Source organism: Pteropus medius, unplaced genomic scaffold, assembly GCF_902729225.1.
Source record: "Pteropus medius unplaced genomic scaffold, Ma_sr-lr_union100, whole genome shotgun sequence".
NCBI classification, from domain to species: Eukaryota; Metazoa; Chordata; class Mammalia; order Chiroptera; family Pteropodidae; genus Pteropus; species Pteropus medius.
In genome coordinates, this window is record NW_024340696.1 from 33226306 (window position 1) to 33240563 (window position 14258).

Here is a 14258-nt window from a genome sequence, read left to right on the forward strand (position 1 = left end):
TAGTGATGGATTAGATGGATTAGTGATAGGAATTACAACATATCTTAGCTTGACACAAAATAAGTGATACAAAGAAAGAAAATATTGTAAGATTTGGAGCATTTCCCCTTGATTCTTATAGGAATCAACTTGGAGTTATAGTATACCCTTTAGAACACTAATGTAATATACTTTTCAAATTTTTTATTTGTAGCATGTGGTTATAGTAGTCAGTAAGTAAGTCTTTGTTGAACACTCACTCAGTAACACTGTTTTCATTTAGTTCTTACTGGAAAATATCATATCTAAACAGGAAATCACAACACCAAAAGGCAAAATAGTTTTGCCCAGTTCAGAATCTTGCAAGACCAGGTGAATGTTATCCCATTACTGCTTATGAAGACTCCTAACTCTTTTCAATTTCTTCGCTCAAGCTCTAGGAATAATAATTAATTCTTTTAAGAAAAATTTCAGCCTCTAGGATTGGTGAAATAAGTGATGAGAAAAAAATTGAGACACACGGTTTTCTGAGTGTTATATGTTCATACTCACCTTTTGTCTTAAAGCTTTCTGGAAGTGAGGTGCTATTTTCTCCTGTCCTATAAAGCACCACTACTCGGATATTATAGGAGGTATAAGGCTGTAGATCTGTGATGTTACAGACATAAGCAGAACCTTGGCCGCATGAAGCATTAACATAGTAAAACTCATTGTACCTCCACTAGAAAAAGAAGTCTCAATTAACATTTTTGTTTCTTTAAGAAAACCTTCTTTAACATAGAAATTCACAAGCCAAGAAATTAAACCTTAAATAAAATATATTTTCTATTAAAAAATAATAGCTCCTTTATGAGTGTTTGATCCCCTACATCAGCCCCACCACTGACAGCCATTTTATTTTTCATGACAAGCTATAACCGACTTGAATGATGGTTCTTAGGATAAGTCCAAGGTGGGACACAGACCTTTGCAGAAGATTTAGAGCTTGACTTCTTGTTATTCTTAATTGTAGACACTTGCATTAAATCAGCATGGCTAAGACTACGATGGATCAAAACCATGATACTTTCAATTCCACGGATTTGTTCATTTCAAAATACTATTTTTACATATTCTGATTCTTGAAGAAGTCTACAGTGACTTATAGATTAAAACATTTAGTTTTTCCTCCCCAAACTCTCTTCGGACATCTAACTAGCATTTCTTATTTTTATACATAGGAAGCCTTTTAGATCCCTAAAAGGAAACTTTTAGACATCATCATTTAGCCAGTAAGTAGCAAGGTTAGAAGTTAAATACAGGAAATCTTACTCCCATTCCAGTTTAGAGTCTCTAATTATAGCTTTCTGAACTTTATATGTGTCCCTGATTTTTTAAAAATCTGTGTATTTGGACCCTTAATATCATTATTTGAAAATGGTGATTTTTTTAAAGTGTACAAATAGGAAAAGACAGAGGATGTGGCATTTTGTCAAGGGCTCTTAGTGTCTTTTCCCCAGTAGAGTTTCCTAAGAAGGTCAGCTTCCATAAATAAACCTTACTTTACATCTCCTTTTTCATTTAGCACTCACAAGGTCACATCATTTCATTGGATGAACACTTTATATTACTTTTCTATTTGGTTAGAAATGATTCTCTATACCACCTTCAGGAAGTATGCCACCTCGTTACAAAAAGAAAAGGGAAAGGGAGAACGGAAGGATTGAAAAAAAAATAGAAATGCTGATGTCAGGGACATTGTCTGATAAACTCATAATGTATCAATTCCACTGAAACATAACCTAATGAAACAGATACATTAGATCCACAAAATTTACTCTAAACAGAGAGAGAGAAAAGGGGGTGGGGAGAGAGAAAGATTGCTTTATTACTGGCTCAAAAATTTTAGCCCTTTTTGGTCCTGTCTCCTTAGTGATCTGCTATAGAAACTACCTTAGGTGAACAGTCTAGGTGGCCCAACATTCCACATAATATAGAAATGATCAGAACTCCTTGAAATGTCAAGGAGATGTTTGACCAAGGGTATCGCTGAAACACTGTAGAGTACAGGGCTTATTACAGCGATGAATGTTCAGGGCAGGTGGCCAACTTGGAGAGGTTCCACAGGCTACCCCAGTAAATCACAAGGGAGTCAGGACCTTCCATTTGTCAGAGGCCAACAAGTGCAGGGGTGAAGTCTACCACAAAGGAATTTTCAAATTATTTGGGCAGGGGTGGGGTAGGAAATGGTGCAGACTATGATGTCTCAGAGACTGGAACTTCAAAAATGTTTGGTTCTATCAGGGATTTCCCTAGATAACTGAGGAAAACACAATTTTAACGGGCTTCCATGAAAAAAAAAGCCAAAGCAAAATCACTTCTTTCTCTCCAGTCTTAAATTGAATATGTCATTCTTCTATATAGATATAATAAAGAAGCTATGGAATTTAAGACATAGATAGAAATTTAGCCTTGTGCTCTAATTCCCTCATTTTCTATATAAGGAATTTTGACAGAATAGACAGAGACTAGAAGTTTATCCTTTTCTCCTTCTTTCTTTTCTAAAAGAGTATTATGTTAATTTTAAAAAATACATATTCATCTTTATCACTCACTTTCCAGAGTTTCAGTATAGAGTTATAGGCTCATTCCCAGCTGTCCTATCGTTATAAGATAGATTCAAAATAGCTAGAACTTTCTGCATAGATATCACTCAATAACTCTCACAGAACATAGCCTTCTATTGTGCTCATCAGTTAATACTTATAGAGGTTCACACATGTAGAAATTACTGTATCAAACAATTTCAGATTTATGATTTTCTAAGTGGTCTTTCTGGAACCTGTATCGAGCACGTGTAAGAATAGAGGAAGTTTGGAAATAAAAAGTATTGCATGAAAGTCATGAAGACTGAACCACACAGTCCCTGTCTGCTGTCTTTCTTCCAAATTTTGAGGAGTGGGGTGGGTGACTTAATGACTCATATTCCTTCCATGAATAGCACTCGAGTAGGACTGCTGTAGAAATGAGTCAGCTTCTGGGGTCCTCCTGTGCCTGGCTGGTGATATCTGACTCATCTTGGCGCCTGTCTGGGTCTCTGACTTTTCATCAGTAAAATGAGAGGCTCGAGATCGTCATATCTAAGGTCCTTCCCTGTTTCATTTCTTTGATCTAGGAAATGAACTTTACATCCCTCTTACTGACTTTAAACTGAACTGCATTAAGCTTACTTAAACGGATGTAAAAAAAAAAAAAAGGTGATCCTACAATTTCTCCAATTTAACTACATTTTCATATGACCGTTCTTTTCAATAGGCAACAAATCATCATAAACATGCTCAGTGGAAAAAGAACGACTAAACTATGGCCTTTGGTTTTATCAACTCAACATTCGCTATTGTTTCACATATTTCAATTTTTATCTAAAAAGTACAAAATCATAAAAAGTCTTAAACAGTAAAATTTAAAAACATCCTAGGGAGCAACTTTATTTTTAAAGAAAAGTGAGGCTAGCACTATACTGATTTGTTTTTGAGTTACAACTAAACAAAACACTCCTAGCCAATATTTACAAATGTGGACACACAAACTTACAATAGTGAAAATAAATTGTAGCAATTATAAAAACTAACTAATGCATTCTAAGTATATTAATATAAAGATCAATGTAGACTTTCCCTAGCAATGAATTAATTAGATTAATTGATACTTTAAAATTCAGTGGATATTTTTATATTGGTTAAACATTAAGATTTTTGGATAAGGAACCATTTAAAGTTTATAAACCAAGGTCGAACTGGTTTAGAATAAACTTTTTACTTCTCTCCTGTTGCTATACAGCCCTTAAATGTTTGGAAGAACATTTCTAAACAAGGTTTTGGCTTTTTGCTTGTTTATTTCTTTCATTTTTCGTTTTTCTTTTTTTGTCATAGAAAACACCAAATTGCTATGGACTTTAAACCGGAGAAACATCTAAACTAAGTAAAATATTATGAAATAAGTAAGCCATAATTTACACCCTCTTACATGGAAACTTTTAAAAGCAAATTAATCTCCCTAGGAATTCTTTCTATCAGAAATTAGTAGATAGTTTACTGCTTCTATACAGTAAACCTGAATCGATGAGTGTGGACAAATATGTTGTCGATTTATACAAGAGAATGCTCTAGAGATATACAAAATAACTTCCAATTTATTCTATAACATAAAACAGAGATTTGCATTAAAAGTGTACAATGTGTCTATGGCCATGCCACCCTGTACAAGCCCAATCCCATCTGATCTTGGAAGCTAAGCAGGGTTGGGCCTGGTTAGTACTTGGATGGGAGACCACCTAGGAAGACCAGGTGCTATAGGCGTAAAAAATAAAAAAAATAAGAGATTGTAGGCTGACAAGGTCCTTGCAATCTGTGAGGTTAACCAAGGGTTGCCTTGCCTAAAAAAAAAAAAAAAAAAATGTGTACAGTGTAATCTACCTTTTGGAGTTCAAACCAAAATCTGATGAGGTTAACATTAGATGGAGCCTTCCAATCTAATCGCAAACTGGTGTTCTCTGGAACCAAGGCATAAGGTTTCTCTGGTGTGTCAAACATTTCAACGGTGACAGGATGACTCTCAGCACACCACATTTCCTCTGCATGGCAGGCCAGAACCTTTTTATAAAAAAGAACAATTGCTTAAACCTTTCAAAACCTTGCGGTTGAGAATGGCAATAAAAGCACCCAATACCCTCACTGTACCTTTAACACATATAGTTTTCCACCAGACAGTCTAGTAACAAGGAGAGAGAGCCTTCCATTTGGGTATTCACTCCGTCTTAGAGGAGTCTTGGGAATTAGTGCCACATGTGAGATTGCCAATTGATAGCGGACTGACTCCTTAGGTCCATTTGGCTTGTGAGATTCTCTCCAGGATATGATGAGGCTGGTGTCTGACTGCACAGTGGTGTTAATAAGCCAAACTGCCTCTGGTACTGAAATAAATAGCAACGCATGACAAGGGATGTTGCAACAACACCGAAAGATGGAAAGAAGTAATGGGGTCTTGGTTGAGGAATAGTCATCATGTGAGCAGAATGAATGACAGATATTCCGAAGGAAAGCCAGCCTATTATATAATGATAAGTTAACAGGCTGCCTGAAACTATTTTTGCCTAATGACTAAGTCATTCTCTGACTCCAGCTCCAAGATATGGCCGATAGTGATGAATAAACCAATTCGGGTGAGTTTTGTGAATGTCACGAGGAACATCTAAAAGAAATGGTATCACTCATATTAATTGTCTTTTAAATGTTTCTTAAAATGTCTCTTAAAATGTCTTTTGAAATTCTAGGTCCATTTTCTTTAAGGCAATGATGTTATGTTACTTTAAATTTCAGTGGCCTCAGTAAAAATTCATGTAGAGATTTTCCTATCTTACCGCATGTATAGAAACCTATGCATATATGAGGAGAGGGTGACACAGTGTGGTGAAACCAAAGAATGTGTTTCTTGTCAAACGGTATTGATTCTGATGTTTTAGCTTCTAGTTATTATTCATTTTGATGGAATATTATTCATCTTCTGGTGTTAGAGCAAAAATCAAGTCATCGAAGCATTTTTCAGAAATATATTTTTTCTTAATGAGCTTAAAAAAGCTCATGTAATAAAGATTACTTAATAATCAGGTTTAAAAAAATATATAGACGTACACATCACATATCACAAAATTCCACCCTAGCAACCCACATCAAGTCCACAACTCACCTCCACTTTTAGTTTTTCCCAAAATCTCTTTTCCCAGAGGTAATCGTTCCAAAGGATCTGAATAATAATTCTTTATAGCTATCTGTATCACGTATGTTGAAAATGGTTGCAACCCTTCAACAAGAGCTATATTCTCCTGAAATTCCTGTAATTTAAAAAAAATCAATATCTGATGGTGTTTTTTTTTTGTCCAAATGGGGAGAAATTATTTAATCAAAGAGAGAACAAAATTAAAAGACTCAAAGTTTATTTTTTAATCTTAGATCATGAGTGATAATGTACACTATCCTAATCTGGCTAGACCTGAGTTGTTTAATATCTACAAGAATAAATGTTAAATGATCTACAGCCTTCAGTCAATTTTGTGACATATTTAATTCACAGAGGAAGCTAGATTCCCAGAGGAGGACACTGTTTCACTAGCATTGTATTGGAAATTCAGCAAGATCGTATCGTAGGATGTGACACATAGTAAATAAAATAAAAGATTAAACTACATTATCTCATTGTTCTTTGAAATAAAGTTTAAGTAAAAAGACTTTCTTTAGACCAGTGGTTCTGAACTTTGGTTGTACTTTGGAATCATCTAGGAAATTTTTTTAGAATACTGATGCCTGGGTTCCACCCTCAAATGATTCTGACTAAATTGGTCTGAGGTGAAGCGTGGGTCCAGAGATTTTAAAAGGTCCACTTTTAAGGTTAAGATCCACTGCCTTTGCCTCATATTAATCAATGTGAATAAAATAAGATAGATTATCTCTAATAGAAACGTCCAGTGCCACAAGCCAGATCTTGGTCAGCCAAATGATCCAATTTGTCTCTGAAACAACTCCTTTCAGAAATGTGTTAAAAAAGGTTAAAATAGACAAAATAAAGGAAGTAACAAGAATCAGGTGTACTTTCTGGCAAAATATACAGTTCTTAACTAATAGATAATGGTCAGTTTCACCTTTTGATTTTGGTTAAATAATTAGCACAAAGCAAAATACTGGGTACATGTGATTCCATCACAGGGACAATTAAAATACCAATGCCATGACAGAAGGAATTATGCCAATTCACACATTTATTCCAGAATAATCTAAGGAATGACTATTCAATGCCATGTACTATGCTAGGTGCTAGAAATACAACGATACATAAAAATATAGTTGCTGCATAATGGCACATTTCACAACATACAGAAAATAACAAAAAATATAACGTACAATTTTTGTATTAGATATATGCTATGGAGGAGAGGTATATGCAATGTTCTTTGTGTCCAATTCATTTCTTAGCCCTCAATCTGCAATCTGCTGGATAGGCCATAAAAAACAAGCCTCTATCACTTTCTGGGCATAATTAGACAATCAGGAAGGACAACAAATCCAGTCCTTTCAGGACACTCAGGAAACCGTTACTGTAGCAATCCACCAACTGATCAGCGCTAATATAATTCCTTGAAGGTTAACTTACTCCCAGATAAGAAGACTAGAATACAATATGTTTGATGAATCAGCTATAATATGTTTCAGAACATAATCTAGAAAATACTATAACTGAGAATTTTGTATCAAAAATGGGTATCTTGTGAAAAGACAAAGACCACCATCTCCATCCTTACCAGCATTCTGTATTTCAGTTCGGAGCTATTATTTCTGCTGCCAATTTCTTTATAATAAACCAGATATGTTGGAGTAGGGCTTGTGATGCCGTACCAAGTGAGCTTTGTCCTGGTAGGAGGTAATCTGATTGTAAGGCTGGTGTTAGTGGTGTTAACTATAGTAGGCTCTGCAATATCTGAAGCTAGAGACAGAAATGCTTTATCTAAAACAATAAGAAAAAAAGATTAAACATATGTATAAAAGAGAAACAACAGATTTATTTAACATCAAGGGGACTATAATATTTTATTTTCTATTTAACTTATAAGGTATGATGTATTGAAGTGTTGGAAATGTTATTCAAGACAGGAAGACAAGCTTTTCCCACACATTTTGAAGATGTTAAATGTCTCAGAAAAAGGGAGCAAGGTAACTGGTAACTGGTTAACATTTCCAGCAGATGGAGCTAAAGTGCCCTTAATTATGTACGTAGACAGCCACAAAATAAAGTTGACCTATTTTATTTGACCAAAGTAATGAAAACATTATGTTAATCATATTTTTAAATAAATTCCACTTATAAAAACTAATGCTATCTTTAGAACTTTTTTTTTTTTTTTAGAGATGTGCATGTATGTGTGTATCTGTTCAACTTCAAACAGATTTTGGACTTTTTAAATCTCTTAAATTTCTCAAGGTGAAAAATGAATTATTTTACCAATATATACACTCAGTTTAGTTATAAAATATTCCCGCTTTTAATATTTTATAACTTACATATTGAATACTTTTAAGCAAAGATTATTTGAGTTGGTTTCATTCATTTCTGTCCCTTTCTAGGGGGGAATTATACTTATCTTAGAATGACATAGGCACCTTAATGGCAAAGAGAGCTTTAGAAAAAACTCAGAAAGCACTTCAGGTTTCAATGTCACTCATGTGTTCACGAAATGCTGTTTTTATTTTTTGGCAGACTGTGTATTAGATTTCAAACTTTTTTTAAAAATTATGCTCTTAATAGTAAATATATAATCAGTTGCATTCCTAAAAGTCATGGTATTATACTAAACTGCACAATAAAATCCACAGGGTTGATGAGGGAAATAATGTTAGGAGCACAATGCTAAAAAAAATTTCCTTAAAAAAAAAAAAGATAGAAACAGTAAAAATAGTAGCACAAATATACACATATTAAATGGTTGACACACCTTATACTACTATAAATAAGGCATTTTACCTTGAAAAAGACCTGAAATTTTATGCAATGCTTTTTGACACCACTGGGGGATCTAAAATATCATCGGAGGAGAAAAAAAAAAAAAAAACAGAAAAAAGGGAAATTTCAAAACTGAGAAGGGAAAGAGAACAGGCAGAGAGAATGTGGGACAAGGGTTTCCCAAATCTCAAGTTGTCTGCCTCAGCCTGAGCCATACGTACGCACATGGAGATAAATTGTGATCTAAGGCAAAGAGCAATTGCAGTGAGCACCAAATGCTGACAATAAAGCAACACTGAGAGCATAACAAGGGAGCTGGAGAAACATCCTGGAGAAGGAGACATTACAAGACTTTACCGACCCTAAAACAGGAGAACAAGCTGATTAAGACTGTGACTTTATTTACCTGGAAAAGACTGCAGAACTGAACTGTAAGCCAAAATACACTCACTCCTTAGCGCCTTCGCCTGAGAGAGGATGGCCCCATGGCTTTTCTTTGCTTGATAAATCTGTGTGCTGTCCTTTACTACGGAGATCCAATATAGAAATTCTCCATCCACAGTTAAGCTAACAAGAGATTTTCCTGTTATTGAAAAGCATAAAATAAAGACCATAAAGAACAAAATACATATCTTACATTTTCTACTCAAAACAATGTGAAATCCTTTTTCTGTATCATAACTACTAAATTTTGAATCTTTCTATTATCTCAATGTGAAAAAGTAACACTTTTATTTTATGTCATTAGGCTAAAAATTTTACAGATATTTTCTCATTTTAGTTCCATATCAAGTCAATAAGGTAAATACAGTTATTATTAGCCTAATTTTGTAGAAGCAGAAACTAAGGCTTGGAAGAGTTAAATAATCTCAAGGCCACAAGGTTAATAAAGGGCAGAACCAAGATTTATAATTTACCTGTGTGACTCTAACTCAAACAATGCCTATCTGAAAAAAGTAGTAAATAATAGGCACAGGGCTCAGTGCTTTGCTCAATGTTTTTATAAATGATTTGGAATGAATGCATGGTACACATATTCACCAAATTTGCAGATAATACATGATTCCTACTGTCACCAGTAGTTTCAGTTACAGACTTAAAATTCCAAAATATCATAAAAGAATCAGGAACTGGATTGAAATTTAATAGAAATAAATGTAACATCCTAAATTCAAGTTTAAAATCAACTCTATAAATAAGGAATGAAAGAAACCTGGCTTAATGATAGTTAACACGAAAAAGACATTTCAAATGGCAAGCAGCCCAAAGACCTAATGCCACTTTTAGCTTCAGTAAAAGAAGATTTAGGAAGTCAGAGGCCCCATGCACTGATCGGAACACATTGAGAGTACAGTGAGTCATTATGGGGTGACATTTAAGAGGATATTAAGTAGCTGAAGTGAAACCACAGGAGGGTGACTAGGGAGAAGAAAGATCTAGAAGCTACATCACCTGAGGAGTAGTTCAAATACTTGAACTTTTCCTCTAAAGGAAATGCTTAGAATGGGCTATTATGACAATCTCTATGGAGTTGAATGGCTATCATATAGAAAGTAATTGATTTATTCATTGTAAATTTAGAGGTTGGGCTCTGACTAATGAATGGGAGGAATGGCTAAATATAAGATAAAAAATAAGATAATGGCCCATTAGATAATTCTTGTGTGCCAGATGTTAAAAAAAAATTATTCTGACACTTGTTAAAATGGTAAGGAAGACTTTAGTCAAGATTATTGCAGTATTGCAATAGGGAGAGAGATGTGCTCAACTCAGACTACAACAAATACATCTGGAGATTTATAACCAACAACAGGATCAAGGGGTCAGTGAATAGAAAATTACTAAGAGGAGACATCAAGAGTAAGGGGGTTCTTGCCAAACTGGCCTAATAGGATTTTTGCTAAAGGCAAGCCAAGAACCTCAAGAGCGGGGAATGAAGAACTTAATCTGCTATCAAGGGTGGGGAGTGGGTCTTCTCTAAACTGACTTAGCAGGATTCTCGCTAAAACTGGACTCAACAAGAATGGACATAGAAGGTCAAGGTCCTATTAGGCCAAGGCCTAGTTGAGAAGAGGGCTCAGAGGAGCCTATCTAAAGTTGATCAAAGAAAGAGTCTTTGTCACAGAGTCAACAAAAACAAGTTATTTGCCTAATAAGAGAAGTTCAAAACATTATCATTACTTTTAAGCCATTTGAGAGTATATCAGAATTGTTTGTAAAATGCTCTGGATGACACAGCAGTTTTAATATGCACACAGAGACACACACGCACACAGACACGAATATACTTATGTTTGAAATTTCATAACTTCACTATATAGACTAGCAATTCATAATAGCACTTTTGATGATGGAAATATTTATGTCCGTGTCACCCAACACAGTAGCCATTGGCCACTGGTGGTATTTGAACACTCGAAATGTGGCTAGTGTGCTTGCGGAATTAAATTTATAATTTTATTTAATTTTAACTAATTTAAACATAAATTACTATATGTGACTAGAACTTACCATACTGGACAGTGAGAAATAGACTCTTAAGAATGTATAGGGGTATTTAGGGTATATTTTTTCCCATTGCAATTACTCCTAATTAGGAGACTTCCAAATCACTTTAAACTTTCAAATATTTCCTTTACAATGAAAATCTATGTATACACGTGGGTGTCTTACCAAATAGCACAGGCACCACGATAACTTGCCAACAGTGGCATCCTTCCAGATCTGTGGCCCAGATCTCTTGCCCTTTGACAAAATATATCCGTGGTTTCCTTATGTCAGAGGTATCAATAGTCATGACTCCACTTAACTCAAATTCAGTCACGTTGCAAGAACATTGGTTTCTGCCATTTGAATGGTTTATGGCTGTGTGTTTCAGAATGTGGTGCAAGGTCTGGTTGATAATACTGTAGTAGAACATCTGAGAGCCCAAATCGGAAACTTCTGTCCAATACAGGCGACTATTGGGGGTAAAGACACTCCAATTTAATGAGAAATACATATTGCGAATATTAGTTTCTAGTGAAGATCATTCTTAATGATTGGGGGGGAAATGCAGCCTTTGAAGAGAACATATCTGAGTATTTAATAACCTACTTCTGAGATGGAGGAGCTTATAAGAAATCTAGTTGGTGACATTTTCCAATGATTTCTCAATACATATGCTTATAGCTAAAGCCTTAGACTATAGACCTTAGACACTGTACTTAGTGGTTCATTAATGACTGTAAATATAAAATATATTTGCAACTTCTCATCATCACCCATCTCCATTCCCTTGCTCTCAACTTTGTTATACTAGTTAACAATCTATTTTCAAAATAGACTATATCCATGCTTATGGCACAAACAAAATATATCTGTCCAGCCTGAGAAACTGCCACATGGTTGCTGAATAAAGTCCTTAAAACTCATCTTAAACAAACAGACAAACAAACAAACAAAAACACCTCATCTTAGGAAGACATTAATTAAGGATGGATGAGCCCAGAATAGCTTTTGCTGTGCAAGACATGCTGCCCATGTATTTTTGGCTCACCTTCTGCCATTGTCTCAGTCCTCTTCTTGTCCTTACCAACTGAGGATATTATTAAACTCACTGGTATAAAAATCTGCTTTGGTTTCCTGCTCATAATTAACCTAACTTTAGGTTAGTCAAATTGTCAGTATGGATTCAGTTTATATATTTGTGGTTGTGGGCTCATAATTTACAGGTAGAATTACTTAGTATAAGTTAATATAGTGAGTCAAGAACGACTAAGTATCTGATTTTCCCATCATTGACTCTAATATTATACCAAACGTATTACATTAAATATGTCTCTATTTCGTCACAATAGAAACGGATACTCATGTTTCACATACCTTAAAAGAGGATATATGAAAAAAGAGATTATTGTTGAATTTCTGTTGCAAATTTTCAGCTTCCTGGGATATTTCACCTTGCGTTCAAGATCAACATCAAATATTTGCATTCCGTTTTGTGATTCTTTCCGCACAAAGTAGAGATGCCTTGAAATCCAGTCAATTGTAATAGTCGTAATATCAAAAATTAGTGTACCTCGGAAAATCTTAACAATTGGTAGAAAACACAGCAAAGGAGACAGTGGTCATTCTTTTTTTTTTTTTCCAAATTCAAGGCTTTTCTGTAATCACTTATATTACATATTTATTGCTCTTCTCTTTTGTAATCCAAAATCTCAATACCCTGGATTGTGTGCCATTATAACATTGGTCCTCTTCTCACATTGTGTATTTTCTCTGGTTAATTTCAACTACTATGGCTTCTATTTCAATCCACAGACCAGTGCTACAAATCCACAGCTTCAGGTGAGATCATTCATTGAATTATTGATTCAAAAAATCAAACTGCCTACTGAACATATATGAATGATCCTAGAAAACAGAATTTATCACTCCACGTCCCAAACCTCCTTTTCTCCTTCAATTATATATTTATGGATTCCCAACACTCATCCAAAGAGCAATCATATCAAATGTGGTTTAGCCTTGACTTCTTCCTCCCATTACTACCCAAAGTGAATTAGTTCTATTTTAAATATCCCCCCGATTTGTCCTCTCCTTTCTCACCTCACAACCTCTCATTTCTCACGTAACATTTTCTGTCTGGATTTCCGTGATAGCCTCCTAATTGTCTCAGGATTAACCTTCTCCAAGTCATTATTCACACAGCTGTCAGAGAGGTCTTTCTAAAACAACTTAATCATGTTAATGACCCACTAAATTTCTTTAAATGGCTTTAAGACTGACATCTCTGTATCACAGTAAAAGAGGCCCAATACATTTAGGCTTCTGCCTACCTCTCCAGCTTTACCACCTGCCTTTCACTCTGCCCTCACCCCGCCTCCATTCTAAACTCCTTTTTTATTTATAACTCCCTGAACATACTGTGGATCTCATTTCCCTAACTTTGCACTTGCTACTCTCTCAGCTTTCCCCACTTTCGCCTGGCTTATCTTCATTACATTCAAGATGTCTTTCCATTCTACCACCACCATTCCAATGAGCATCCATTCTCTGTGATTCCACTGCATCCTGCCCTCAGCATAGCATTTATATTGTGTTTTATCTACCTTCTCCCCAGCTAACTTTCAGTAAATGCCTACCACACACCAACCATTGTGCTAAGTGACATGTATTATCTCATTTAATCTCATTGAATCTTCACAGGAACCCTATGATGAGGTACTACATAACCATAGCAGTTAACTTGCTGATGGTCTAATACTAGCCTGGGTTTGTTCAAGGACTGTGATTTTTCTTTTTTACCTCTATCCCAGGAACTAACACAGTGCTGTAAACTCAACAACTGTTCGCTAAATTAATCATGAATGACATTTGCCTAAAACTTAATCTGAATTCATTTGTGACTAAATAATACAGTGTCTGTCTTTTTCGACCATTCTAGTCTTACTGAGTCGACCACAGGCCAGTCATTTTAATTACAGGGCAGTGTGATATGCAAACGCTCTACTTTCTTCAAAATAATTACATAGTAACATACCTCAGAGCTGGACTGATTGTCCATGTTCAGAAGGAAGAGTGAGTCTCCTTGAGCATAATACCCCATCGCATTATCAGCTGTGTAGCCCACAGCACTGATGTTTCTTTCTGCCGAAAACATCCATACAACTTGATTTTGATCCATGTCTAACAAAACTATGTTGTTACCAAAGAGAGTCATGAGGTATGGAAATGGACTGATTTCTGAAAACAAAAAATAAGTAGATAAT

At 35.1% G+C, this 14258-nt stretch overlaps 1 protein-coding gene and 1 non-coding gene across 7 annotated transcripts in view; one reads left to right on the forward strand and one right to left on the reverse strand.

Moving 5' to 3' along the window:
• Positions 1-14258, reverse strand: part of ROS1 (ROS proto-oncogene 1, receptor tyrosine kinase) — a 112115-nt gene that overhangs the window by 35469 nt on the left and 62388 nt on the right. For all 6 annotated transcript variants that reach the window (XM_039871067.1, XM_039871049.1, XM_039871073.1 and 3 more), the window contains 9 exons: positions 14030-14232; positions 12370-12575; positions 11179-11465; positions 8912-9088; positions 7310-7512; positions 5704-5848; positions 4698-4930; positions 4434-4610; positions 532-700 (listed from right to left, as the gene is read on the reverse strand). In XM_039871067.1, coding sequence (XP_039727001.1) covers positions 532-700; positions 4434-4610; positions 4698-4930; positions 5704-5848; positions 7310-7512; positions 8912-9088; positions 11179-11465; positions 12370-12575; positions 14030-14232 — 1800 coding nt within the window. The remainder of the gene's footprint in view (positions 1-531; positions 701-4433; positions 4611-4697; positions 4931-5703; positions 5849-7309; positions 7513-8911; positions 9089-11178; positions 11466-12369; positions 12576-14029; positions 14233-14258) is intronic.
• Positions 4198-4316, forward strand: LOC120610161 (5S ribosomal RNA). Its single transcript, XR_005654879.1, has one exon. It is a non-coding gene; the product is annotated as a 5S ribosomal RNA (ribosomal RNA).